Source organism: Schistocerca cancellata, chromosome 2 (genome assembly GCF_023864275.1).
Source record: "Schistocerca cancellata isolate TAMUIC-IGC-003103 chromosome 2, iqSchCanc2.1, whole genome shotgun sequence".
Taxonomy (NCBI): Eukaryota; Metazoa; Arthropoda; class Insecta; order Orthoptera; family Acrididae; genus Schistocerca; species Schistocerca cancellata.
In genome coordinates, this window is record NC_064627.1 from 140952672 (window position 1) to 140965980 (window position 13309).

Consider the following 13309-nt stretch of genomic DNA (forward strand, 5'->3'; position numbering starts at 1 on the left):
TCTTATGTACCTATAAATTTTAATCTATAATACATTTATACATGTGAATATATTGTACATTTCATGTGTAGCATGTTGTACAATTGTGTAGACAATAATGATCTTAAGTATCTTTAACAATATGGATGTACTTGTATTGTGTATGAACGCAAAGGATGATATCGATTGCATTTTTAATGCTTAAATATGGATAATAAATAATAGTAAACGGCACCATATGATATCGAAGTCAGCCTCTATTCGTTGTGCGAAAATTTTGTGTAATACGTATTGCTGATGGAAACGTATATTATAAAATACATAGGTTTCGCCCAAATGCTTAATAAACCGTCAGTTGACTATGTCAGGGGGAGGAGTATCTGTGCCTATATTTCACTGATTGTGTTTACTTGAATCAAGTGTCAATGTTGTGTTTATTGTTATGGACGTGTAGATGTGCATGTGTGTGATATTTTTTCCGCGATGACAGACCACCAGGAAGAGTTCTTAAATGACTTTTTTAATAATGTGTCGCAGCTTAATTTTGAAAAGGCCAGGGAGCTAGCGGTGGGCATTATCTTCGCTTTAAGACTCTAGCAAACAAACGTACAGATCAGACGATTTTGTTGCGCAAAATATTTTCCCCGTCTGTGGGTCCCTATGACAAAACGATATGTTCGGCTTTGTTACTCTATACGTCTGATGTAATGTTATTAATATTTGGTTCAAAAATTTGTAATTCTAGGGGTGGCAAATATGATTTCTGTGAGAAAACAGTGTTTCAGTGGTACACTGCATCGAAGATCTCACCAAAAAGCGTCATTTTAGTACGAATTGTTGTGCTGAAGTGTTGAGAACGTGATGTTGACACGTAAAAACTTTACAGATATGTATATGGAGAATTGTTATGAGAGTCAGAAATATAAATCGTAGAAAACCTGCATCTCGGAGATTCGTTAGTTTCATTATCATTCGCTAATCGTAATAACATCCCCATCCTCTTGTTTCGAAACTTGTAGACCCTTTGCTCTTTCCGTTCTTAGACGAAAGTTACACGATAGAAGACTAAAGTATGTTATTATTATAATTCGTTTGGTGTGGCATTGAAAATTTGTAGTAGACCAGATGACAGATATCATGTTTAAGAGTACTTTCCGGCCACCAATATCACACCAGCATAAACTTTCAATAGCACTCAAATTTTTTCCCTATTACTTCCAAATATTGCAAGTAGAGATTCGTCCACAGGGTAAATACGAATAGTCCTACTAGGCAGATAGGTAAAGTGTCCGTCAGATGCAACCAAAATCAGTGATGTCATCCATAAGTGACCATTGAAGATTTTTAAACTACCGTGTCGCTATGTTTATTCATTCGATAACATTTTAATGTTGCTTCTATGTATGTTCCTTGACCCAATATTGATATTTTATGCATAACTGAAACCAGTTAAATACAGAACAGATTAATTCAAGTATCTTTTGTAGATTCAGTCTTTTCAGTATTTACTGTTGAATAGTAGATGTATTGTGACAGCTATTTTGGAAAAGGTTACGTAAAATCCCAGTAGTAGATGAATCTCAAAACGTTTTACACTTTAGTCAGTGTTACATTTCAGGGGCATGGCTTAGCTACTCTTCCAGTTTGAACTTATATTGTCGACACAACTACCGCTCATTGCTTTCCATTGTGTATGGAGTTTTGGACTCTGGAGGACAAGATGCTTGCAGGACATGTCCACATCTCGGAAGCTGGATTTTCGTATTTTTCTGTCTAATGAGAGCCATGCAAGATTGTTGCCATATTATATTGTTGGAGGCAATCACCTGGGGACATACACATTTCCTAGTATAGGTATGTCATTCAGTGGCTGCTGCTGTTATCCAACATTTGTGCCATCCAGAGTTCAGGATGGATGTGTCTCTTATGTATCTCAGGTTTCAAATGTGTTGGGACTTTGGTAAGCTCTTACCGAGCAGCTAGATTACCTTGATTCTCACTGATTTGCCACTGATATCACTGCCACACTTTCTAAATGCCACTAATATGTATACCTTCCTTAGACATCACCTTTCAGTTTGGAGTATTCCGTAATCAGAAACTTGATTCCAAGTAGCCTGTTTTGTGATAATCAGAGTCCAACATGATCACAATCATGTGGTGCCTATACTTGTTGCTGGAATGTTAGTCTTACGAATGCAACAATCATGACATCATCAGTGCAGAAGAAGACCTCATGGAATAGTGTCCATGACTATAATGAACAACAGCCGTTGCAGCACCCCCACACCTGATGCAGAGCACTGTTAACTTGTTGGATAGGACAGCTTCGAAGCGAATGCCACTTTTCATGCTCTTGTACACCCGTTTGACACAGTCAGGGATATCTCATGAAATTCCGTAAAACTTAGAGAGAGTTCTGAAAGTTTCTATGAGGAAGTGAATTGTTCAGTGATGGAAAGAAATATTATGAATTGTTTTGTTACAACTTACCCTGAGATTCTGCTCTGGAAAAAATCAGTTGTGGAATAGCACGAGGAAAAGTGGAAAATGCCATTGAATGATTTTAGTATTTGTTACTTGACAATAGGCTATCTCTAGTGCATGAACTGTCCTCATGAATCATGTTATGAGGGGAAAAAAAGCCTACAGCCTGAGAACCCACAGACAGTAACAATTGTCCATGGGTACTCAGCCTCCTGGTCTGTTTCTCTTTGCATGGTTGTGAGTGCAGTGGAGTGTAACTGTGAATTCATCATTCACACAAAAAGCAAGCTTTTTTTCTAATTTTGTAAAAAAAATACATACAGATCCATATTAGATAACACACATTTTGTAGACCTTGATGGCTGGTTAGTTTAAGTTTTTCACTGGTTTCAATATAAAGTAGCACTTTGCAGAATTTCTTGGACTGTCATGTTTCAAGTCATTTTACTTCCAATATGATGTGTCACTACGAAAGTCTATTGATATTACATTCTAGTGATAATAGTTTGAGGCATGTTCCTGTATGGATTTCTCATGTACTAGAAGTTATTGCCAAATGATAAGACACAGCATTAAATGGATTGATAACCACCAATGACAGTAATAAAGGAAGAGTTTATCATTTTCAGTATCATTTCCAAAGTTTCAAAGTGTAGCTGAGCTTGAAAACAAGGCCATGATGTCATTGTATGGTGGAATTACAGATCATACATGTAATTCTTGTGTAACTTTGAGTTTACTGGTCTACATATAATTTTAGTATCTTTCCCACAGTTAACTGTTTTATGTAATCTCGGCTTCATGAGATATTTACAATCCTACATCTTGTTTCTTCAGGGAATAAACTGGAATAGTGTTTATGTCATTCATAATCTCACTTAACAGCATTGGAAATGATCAACCTATATCTGTGATGACAGTTTATGTAATTAAGCTGTTAACATTGTTTGTGCCCTGTCATTACACTTAAAGGCAATAGTTCTGCAAATAGAAACTTCTTGTTTCTTTGATTTGTTATTCACTATAAGTCTGTTCTCATAATTTCATGTGTTTTCAATATTTCTTTATGATCTTCTTTTTCATGCATTTTCCTCGGCCATTTGTGTTCTTTGATACAGGAAAAAGAACGAGAGATTTCGCGACTTGGGCTAACAGGACCATGGGGAATGCTGCTAACACATTTGTCTCAGGTAGCACTTGCTGAACGTTCCTATGTTGATTTAGGGTTTTTTGTAACAAAAAATAAAGGCTTCCTACGCAAAGATGTAAGTATTTTTGTTAAGGATATCTATTAATGACAAGTAAAATGCAATGTACATATCATTAATATAGATCTCTATTCACCATATAGAAGAGATGTTAGTGCAGACAAGCACAACAGAAAGACTGCTATACATTTGAGATTTCAGCCAAAAGGCCTTCTTGTGAAATAGAACACACACACACACACACACACACACACACACACACACACACACACACACACACACACACACACACACACACACACATTCTTGCAAGCACAACTCACATGGACCTGATCACTTTGTGTGGACACTTATGCTGGGTTTGGTGTCCAGAGACAGTGCTCATGCATGTGCAAGTTGTGCTTGCATGAATATGTGTGTGTTTACTACTTTAGAAGAAGGCCATTTGGCTGAAAAGCTCAAATGTGTAGCTGTCATTCTGTTGTGCCTGTCTGCAACTCAACATCTCCCCTATATGGCGAGAAGCAGTCTATTCTTACATTATTATCATTACTCTATCCTGGATTTTCCATTGTTTGTCAGTGTACAGATCTCTTTACATGAGTAAACACACTTTCATGGCACAGGACTGACTATTGTACAAACATATATACTCACTGTTGAGGGCCCTCTTTAAACTCTCAGTGCTATCGTTACAAATGTACTACATTCCAACACTTTTTTTTTTACATATTTAACTTTACTGGAAAAATACCCAGGAAGTCATTAGTGTATGACATGTGTAAATCAAAGTAATTGCATGTTCTTTTTTTGTTAAAAAGGGACAGAGTTTAAGAAAATTGGAAAGTAATGTAGGTGGTGCATTTTGAAATGAATGTTATAATTAATATTGCCTATATCGAGAAACTGTAGAGGAGATCTAATTTTTTTACAATTTTACGCTGCTACATTATCTGATCCAAAGTTCTATGCGAGTTGTTCAAAAAGTATCTGAGGTTATTTTTTATTGTTGAAACCAACAATGTTATTGGGGTGCTTGTGCACTATTTGTAGGCATACACAGTGGACAAGCCTAATTTTTTTCATGACTGCAGAAACAACCAGTTGCTGGCTAACTGTTGACAAGGGAACACTTGAAGTCAGATTTTGTGTTGTGGGCAAAATCAGTGAAGAGTGGCACACATTCAGGTAGGCTCTCAAAATCCACTGATGAATTCTTATTGACCATATAAATACTCTGGTGATGCAGACAGACAGATCATGACTGGAGTATTTGCAGATGTGGCTAAAATTAGTATTGGATCCATTCATTCCATTTTAACAGAACATTTTGTCCTCAGGAGGATCTTGGCAACATTTATTCTAATGTTGCTAAGAACTGAGCAAAAGCAACTCCGAGCAAGACGTCACTCAGGACCTAACTGAATACTGTGAACAGTGATTCCAAGTTTCTTAATACAGTGATAACTGGTGAAGAGTTCTCGGTTTATGGGTATGATCCAGAAAGAAAGAACTAGTCATTGCAGTGGAAACATCCATCATCCTCGAGACCCAAAAAAGCAACACTGTGAAAATTGTGCTGACCATCTTTTTTGACTACAGTGGTGGGGTTTGTAGTGAGTATGCTCCAGAAAGTACTAATGCCTTCATGAAACAATGAGACACAAACGATCAGGCGCGTGAGCAATGGGCAGTTGGCACCTTTACCACAATAATGCACCCACTCATCGTTCCCAATTAATTCAGAGTCTTTTGACCAAACGCAGCATGGCTGTGGTTAGTCAACCTCCCTATTCCCCACGACCTAGCACCAAGTGACTTCTGGCTTTTCCCTAAACTGGAAAAGTCTTTGAAAGTGACCAGATTTCAGAAAAACGAAGGCATTATCCAAAATTTGATTTGGCAGCTGCACACTATACCAAAAGGGATTTTCCAGTGATGCTTGTAGGTGAATAGTGTCAAATAGTTGTATCTGAATAAAGATAGACTTTATAAATAAAAATAGGATGACCAAATTATGCAATAAATGGCAGAGAACTGTCAAAGTTGCTGTATTAATTTCCTCTATTAGTTGATGACTAGTTTTGAGCCTAAGCTCATTATCAAATCATACAATGAACTATGCAATATCATACATTACAAGAGCCACATGAATTTTCATTGTAGTTACACACACATTTATTATAAAGCATTAAAGTGCTGAACTTCATTCACTTAATGAAAGTTCATGTAGCTGTTGTAATGTATGTTATTGCATAGTTTATTGGATGATTTGATAATGAACTTAGGCTCAAAACTCGTCCTCAAACAATAAAAGAAATTAATATAGCAACTTTGATGGTTCTGTGTAATTTATTGCATAGGTTGGTTAGCCAGAATAGTTGCAGACATCATGCCTTCCAGAATTCTGGAAATTAGTAAAAAGTTGGATAGTTTTTGAACAGCCCTCATTCTAGGCGATTATTTCCACTTATTGTTGGTACCAATGAATGTTGACAGTTATTATAAACACATCTTTTTTGAATATGCAGTTAATAATTGTATGTTTGTGACCTTTTTATTTAGGTTTGGTTTGGTTATAAACTAAAACATTTTAAGAAGTAACTAGGAAGTTCTTCAGATGCACATTTTTCCTCCCAAAAGAACAATCTATAACTGATTTTGGAACTGTTATGTGGAATAATAACACTGTGAGGTGAAAAATGAACATACATTAAGAACAGTGTGTCTGAGCAACATTTTTGTTAATTGGTGAAAACCACCATTGTTTGTAATGATTCAAGATTGATCCCATTAACTTTCATATTTTTGTACAAGCATGGTAGCTTCAAATCAGTTAGACAGAGTACAACCTTAGGTTGTAAAAATGTTATGGATGTCTTGTTCTGTGACCATGCAGCTGTCAAAAAAACATACGAGAAAGTTCATTCAGACAGCACCGTATAATTCAGGTTCCAAGTCTCCAGATGGTGCTGCCTCCAGAAATGAGCCTCAGCAGAACTCCAAATGACAAATTTGTCACTTACTCCCCAAGTGAACAATTGTCTACCTTGATAGTGATTAGCAAATCCTTAACTAGCTGCTCCTTTGTGGCTTCAGTATTGTGATTGGGACTGTGCCATATTATCCTGGTAACAGTCCTGGTTCTATTTTTGCGTGATCAGAAAGGCGGTAAATCTATGGAATGAGGAATCAGCAGTCATTAGGGCTGGAAGAACAAAGAGGCAAGAGTTTTGTCAATGAAGAAAAGTGAAATTAATTAAGGAACAATGAAAGTAATTTAATTTATTTAAAGTTGTGTGGTAAAGGATATTGTACTTGGCATTTACAAAATGATTTCAGTACTGTACAGAGTAAAGGTGTTGAATCTCCAAATAGTGAGACACTGATTGGTCAGTAGGCACATAAACAAAACTGAAAATGTTGTTAAGCATTCAGATGATGTCCTTTTCAGAGCTATGTTGTACTAGCATAGCAGCTTATGTAGGGAAGGAGGTTCTATTGGATGCAGTGGATCAGAGGAGAAAGGAGTTGGAGGGAGGATTGGAGAGAAGGATGACTGACAGCTGGGAGGAAAAGGCAGCAAATGCATGAGATAGAAATGTGGCACCAGTGAACTCATTATAGTGCAGGCAGCAGGAGATACTTATGGTGCACAGTGATGTATATATAGGAGTGGACTGAGGAGAGGCGAGAAAACAGAGGAAGGGGGTAGCTGCTAAGGGAGGAGGGTGGGAATGTAGAACAAGTGAAATGGGCACCATTTGGGCAATGGTGGAGGAGAATGTGAGACATGGGCTAGCAAAGATTGAGACCAGAAGGATTGTGGGTTCAAAGGACATGTTGTAGAGACCATTCCTGTATACATATTTCAGATAAGCTGGTAATTGGGGGGAGGGTGTCCAGATTGTATGGGTCATGAAGTAGTCATTGAAACCAAGCATGTTGTATTGAGTAACTTATTCTGCCTCTGGGTGATCAAATCTGTTTTTGGACACAGTTTGGAAGTGGTCATTTATTCAGGGGAACAGCTATGTCAACATAGAAGACTGCCAAAGTTGCAATATGCTTGGTTGGTGCATAAGAGCAGTCCTGTTTATGTGCCTACCAATCACTTGGCACCTCAACTACCTATATTCCTTTCATTCTTTACATTCTGCTAAGGACTTCCCATTGTCATTTGAAAATGGTTTAGAATCTGAAACCTATGTTGTGTTCTCTTTGTCAGAAAAATTCCTCAGTTTGCAATACTAAAAAGGAACAAATATTGTTTTTATATTACCTGGTATGTGTGTGTCCTTGAAATTCCTTAGCAAACTCACCAGATGGCAGGGCTGTGCTTATGAACACTCAGTGTGCGTTTCTGGCATGTTATTTACGGTTACACAATGGGTACTGATTGTGAGCAAAGAGTGAGCATTAAGTTCTATGTTAACCTTGGGAAAACTCCCAGTGAAATGTGGCTGATGATTAAGCAAGCACTTTCAGAAAGTTGTGTTTTTGAGTGGCACAAAAAGACTCTTGTAGGCAGAGATTCAGTGCAAGATGATCCCAGAGCTGATCTCCCAATCTACCGCACATACCTGTGCAAATGTTGAGCATGTAAGGCAGTTATTGCTAGAAGATCATTAAGTAACTGTGCTTGTGATATCAGAAGAACTTAATTTGAATTGTGATGTGTCTCATAAGATTTTATACAAGGATTTAGGAAAGGGAAACTTAGGATTTAGGAAAGGGAAACTTGATGCAGAACTCGTCCCTCAAGCACTAACAGACAAACAGAAAGAGGAAAGATGAATTTCTTCTGAACTACTGTATAGAGCTAGATGTGACCCCACATTTCTGTCAAAGACTATTCTGGGTATGAAACTTGGTGCCACCTGTATAACTCTCACATAAAGCATCAAAGTGCTTAATGGCGGAGTCCTGGATCACCAGGCTCGGAAAAAGTTGAACAACAACCTTTGAGAATAAAGACAATCTTAATCGTATTCTTTGATTGTAAAGGATTAGTTCACCGCGAGTATGTTCCTCCAGATGAAACAGAGCACCAAACTCTGTACATCAAAGTGTTGAGACATTTGCAACAAGAAATTCGATACTGCCGCCCTGATGTGTGGCATACTCAGGACTGGTTCTTACTGCATGACAATGCAAGAACCCATACTGCTTTATCTGTTACAAAGTATCTGGCCAGAAATTCTGTTATTGCAGTCTCACATCCACCATATTTGCCCAACCTGTTGCCATGCAATTTTCTCTTTTTTCCAAGAGTGAAAAGGCGACTGAAAGGAAAGCTTCATCAAGATATCGCAGAAATCCAATTATCTGTGACAAACGAGCTTACCAGCATCACAGTTGAAAATTCCCTTGCTTCCAAGATCCCCAGAAACGTTGGCAGTTGTGTATAGGTAGCCTAGGACTACTGTGATAGGAGCTAAGATCATTACGTAGTAAGTGCAGTTTTTAATTGTCCTGGAGCTCTTCTGACAAAGAGAGTATTTATTTAGTTTAACATACATCCTAAATGTGGTAGGAAATAAAAAAGCAGATGAAGCAATTTATCATAGAATTGTTCAGTCTTGCATTCTGTCATAACTTTTATTTATTTTTCAGAACTCCCTCAAATCAATGTATGACGGTTTACGTACAGATCTGAGCCGTTTGGAAGAGTTGACGAGATCAAGTGGGCTTGATAAAACTGTGAATACTGTTGCAAATCAGCTGACACAATTTTTAACTGCTCGCATTGAACTAATAGACTTGTATCCTTTTGTTAGACGCTAATTCTAATGAATTTGATGTTTTCTCAGAAGAGAAAAAATGCAACATGATGTTGGTTATTAAGTATGTAAAAGTTAGGAACAATGGAGTGAATGTGATTCACTGCACATGTATTTCTTGTTTCATGTAGAAAGCTGTGGAAACGTTTCACACCTGCTGTTAGTATAATTAACTCTATGCATAAACACCTAAAAAATTCTGAGGTCTTTATTGTAGTCTGATACAACTGTAAGTCAGAAAGTGTAGTGAGAAATGTTAATGTTCACCATTGAGTTATGCTATCTTAAACAATATCTATGACAGATGGGTATCTACTCAACTCTGCTTGCCAATCACCGAAACAGGAACTGGAGTACAGTGGACAGGAACACAAAAGATGTAAATGATTCAGTGGATACTGTCAGCAATACAAAAGATTTCAAGTGCCTAGTGTACTTTGCTTGTGAAAAGGAAACATAAATATTTGTACATTTTGTGAGCTCTATGTCTGTATGTGAGAAATTAGTTTGCTTATCAGTCATGAGAACTTCTTATTAGGCTGTATGTGGTGGCAGTGATAGGTAAGAGTTTATTGGCCTATTGATAGGATAAGAACTGTTGATCATTGTCTCTAATACCTTTTGTCCTGTACTGTGCTACCTATTTTTTTTATTAATTAAACAACATTTTTCTATATGATTGCCTTGTAAAGCCCAGAATCGTGGTACAAAGCAACTTCAGGCAATGTTAAACTGTTTGAACAGACTGTCATAGCAAATACCAATCTAGTAAAAGAAAATCATTCCATCCTCCGTTTCTTAGGTATAACATATGTGGCTACATCATGCAAGTACAGCAAAGAAATATTGGAACTGCAAGAGAGAAGTAAACTACCAGGAACAAAGTCCAATCCTTGGCATTTGACACAAATGTTTACCATTAGCGAATTTCTATTTTCATTAATGTCAAACTTATAAAAGCAGTTCTAAACATTTAGAAGATATAATGCAATAGGTATTAAAAGAGTGACTGACAGGTTATATGCTGTGGTAGTCTATATGAAGACAACAGAAGAAGTTGTATTCAGCAGTTGCTGACCACACTGCTAGGGCACTTTATTAGCCACAGTCACTCAACAGTTTAGCAGTGTGGGTCTAGCAGAAGTCACATCAACCGCACGTTGTCTCTGTTGTTCAGCATAGCTGTGGGTCACTTTATGTGACTGCCAGGAATTTTGATTTTACATACACTATGCTCTGCAGACGATAGTCTTCAGCATTACTCCAAGGACTTGCATTCTTGAGTGTAACTGTTCACACCAGAACCACACATTTCATATTTTGTACATACTGTAAGTCCCCAAAAATGAAATGATTTTCTTAGAAAAATGTTGCCTGTGAATTAATTAGTTGAGGATATGACATACTGGTAATACAGATTGTCATATAGAGCATTAGTAGTCTTTTCCTAGTTATATTTGTTATTGAAAAATTAGGTTAATTTGAGAAATAGACTATAAGTGCTGTCAAAAACAGCAGCAGCTACTGCCAGTCCTCCAGAAGCGAGAAGAAAGGGTATTACATCTCCAGAAGTAACAAGAGTGATAGGTGTTAGAGGCACAAAACAACAACAAAGATATATGCTACAGGTCGAGCAAATTTAATAACAGAGGTTATTACTGTGTGCTCATGTTTCACCACCCCCAGCGCAGCTCACACTTGTCCCATTTCTGCCATTTGACAGCAGCCATTGAGACTGGTTTGGGCGTGTGATGCATATGTTCCACCAGTTCAAAGCAGAAAGCAGTACACATTTTGATCATTGCTGTGATTATTCTTAGTGTTATGTGGTTCTGCTGTTTTTTGGCTGTTGTGGGAGCAGAAGGAGCCCGCCCTCCACTTTCACCCTGGATGAGCTCCAGTGCCGCGCTCACTCAGTTGTGCAGGATATGGTGGCCAATGTACAGTGGTCAGTTTTCGTTCAAAGAGCAGGGCGCATTCATTCTTTTGTTTACAAGGGGAGGACGACAAGCGTTTGCGACCTTTCGGCCGGTCAGAAATGACAGAATTGACGCGCATGCCATGCAGTCTTTCTCAAACAATTTTACAGAAACTGTTCAAAAAAAGAAAAAAAGGGCATTTTTGCTTTACTTGTAGATTTATATGTCAGGTTCATTATGATGTGTCCATTATTTCTTTAACGTCCATAGTTATTGGGATATTTATGTGGAAGTAAGATTCTGCTTGAAATTTGAAAAAGTTTGCAAAGAAAAATAGGTAGCTAACATAGTCTTTCCGCTCCCGGGATTGGAATGACTCCTTACCCTCTCCCTTAAAACCCACATCCTTTCGTCTTTCCCTCTCCTTCCCTCTTTCCTGATGAAGCAATCTTGGGTTTCGAAAGCTTGAAATTTGTGTGTATGTTTGTGTGTTTTTTATTGTGTCTATCTACCAACGCTTTCTCGTTTGGTAAGTCACAGAATCTTTGTTTTTTATATATATTGAATTTTTATTTAGACTTGGTTGGACGTCTCTATCTGTCACCAATCTCAGCAAAACTGATCTGACATAGCACACTCATTTGTGATTGCACCACACCAGTGGTAAAGCCAGAGTGAAATATCCACAGCATTCCTCATATTTCATAAATGGTTTGAGATATGAAAATGAGATTTTGCCAAGTGATAGCACACAAAGAGGAGAATATTTTGCTGTGTGGTTATTATGCATAACTTCTTTATCTACTGTATTATTCCAGTAACTACAGACTTTCCTGATGAAAGAATGTAATTTTTAAGGACCATCGATAGCAGGTGAAATGAGAAATTCTGTGGGTTTGGAACAACATAAGTGAAGTCATTACACATTTATTTTGTACTGAGAATGTGCTTTTTGATAAGATGCTGACATTACTTTTCCTCAGTTCCTCACTTAATAAACCACTGTTTCAGAATTCTCTCTCAATTGCATCTGCACAACACGTTAGTGAGGTGAGACTGTTTAAACTGCTGAGTTTTGGCAAAAGAAGCAAATTTTAAAATGGCAACAATAGTAAAGTGTAGGTTTTACTCAAAATTCCCCACTTGTGACTCTTCTCTGAAAGTTACAAATGCTTTACAAGCAAGGCAAAAATAAATCAGTGCATTTTTGGCAGAATTCTTTTTAGATACTAACCAAAGAAGTAGTGACAAGTCTTTTTGAATGGTCACCATGCAAGTGTGAGTGTGGAGGAGCCACGATTAATATTTACCAAAAATTTGAGTGTAGGTTTCAGTTTAGAATGGCACTTGGCGTTCCAGCACTAGGCATTTCCATCACAGCGATTGTGAGTGACTCCCCACCACTGCTGCTCTCCCCATGCTTCCTCAGCTGACTACACATCTAGCAACCATGGCATTTTGCGTGCACTATACTATATCACTGCATGCAAGTCACGTCCATATGGCTGCAGTTTTCTTCAGTGCTTGAAACATAATCAGGCCAGTTATTTTTTCAGTTTCAGTATACCAAAGCTTGACCCTAGTTTCCCAATTTGCATTTACTGGCTCTGAATATTTCAAATTACATGCTGACACTTTCATATGGAATGGTCTGATATGAGATAAGATGAGCCAGATCAACCGGGTTTGGCTGATATTGCCTACTTGTCGAACCCTTATCTCAGTGAAGCGTGATTTGTTGCAAAAATTTTTTAACTGACAGAAGCAGCTGAGTTTTCACCCACAGATCCAGAAGACATTGTTTTTAAAACATCCTAACCTTATCAATTCCAAATGGTGCCTAGACCCAGCTTGCTCACTCTGGCAGTGCCATCAGATATTACTATCCTGCACAAACTTCTTCCAGTGTCACAATTGTGTAGTGTGCCATTAA

The 13309-nt window shown here is 37.7% G+C and overlaps 1 protein-coding gene across 5 annotated transcripts in view; it reads left to right on the forward strand.

The window, feature by feature from the left end:
* The first annotated feature begins 359 nt into the window (after positions 1–359).
* Positions 360–13309, forward strand: part of LOC126161420 (KICSTOR subunit 2-like) — a 62784-nt gene continuing 49834 nt past the window's right edge. Inside the window, exons 1-4 of one of the 5 annotated variants that reach the window (XM_049917217.1) lie at positions 412–546; positions 1598–1833; positions 3585–3731; positions 9291–9439. In XM_049917217.1, coding sequence (XP_049773174.1) covers positions 3633–3731; positions 9291–9439 — 248 coding nt within the window. In that variant the 5' untranslated portion in view covers positions 412–546; positions 1598–1833; positions 3585–3632. Of the gene's footprint in view, positions 547–1597; positions 1834–3584; positions 3732–4768; positions 4863–5014; positions 5291–9290; positions 9440–13309 lie in introns of those variants that run through there. The other 4 variants (XM_049917219.1, XM_049917215.1, XM_049917216.1 and 1 more) reach the window with 4 other exon arrangements.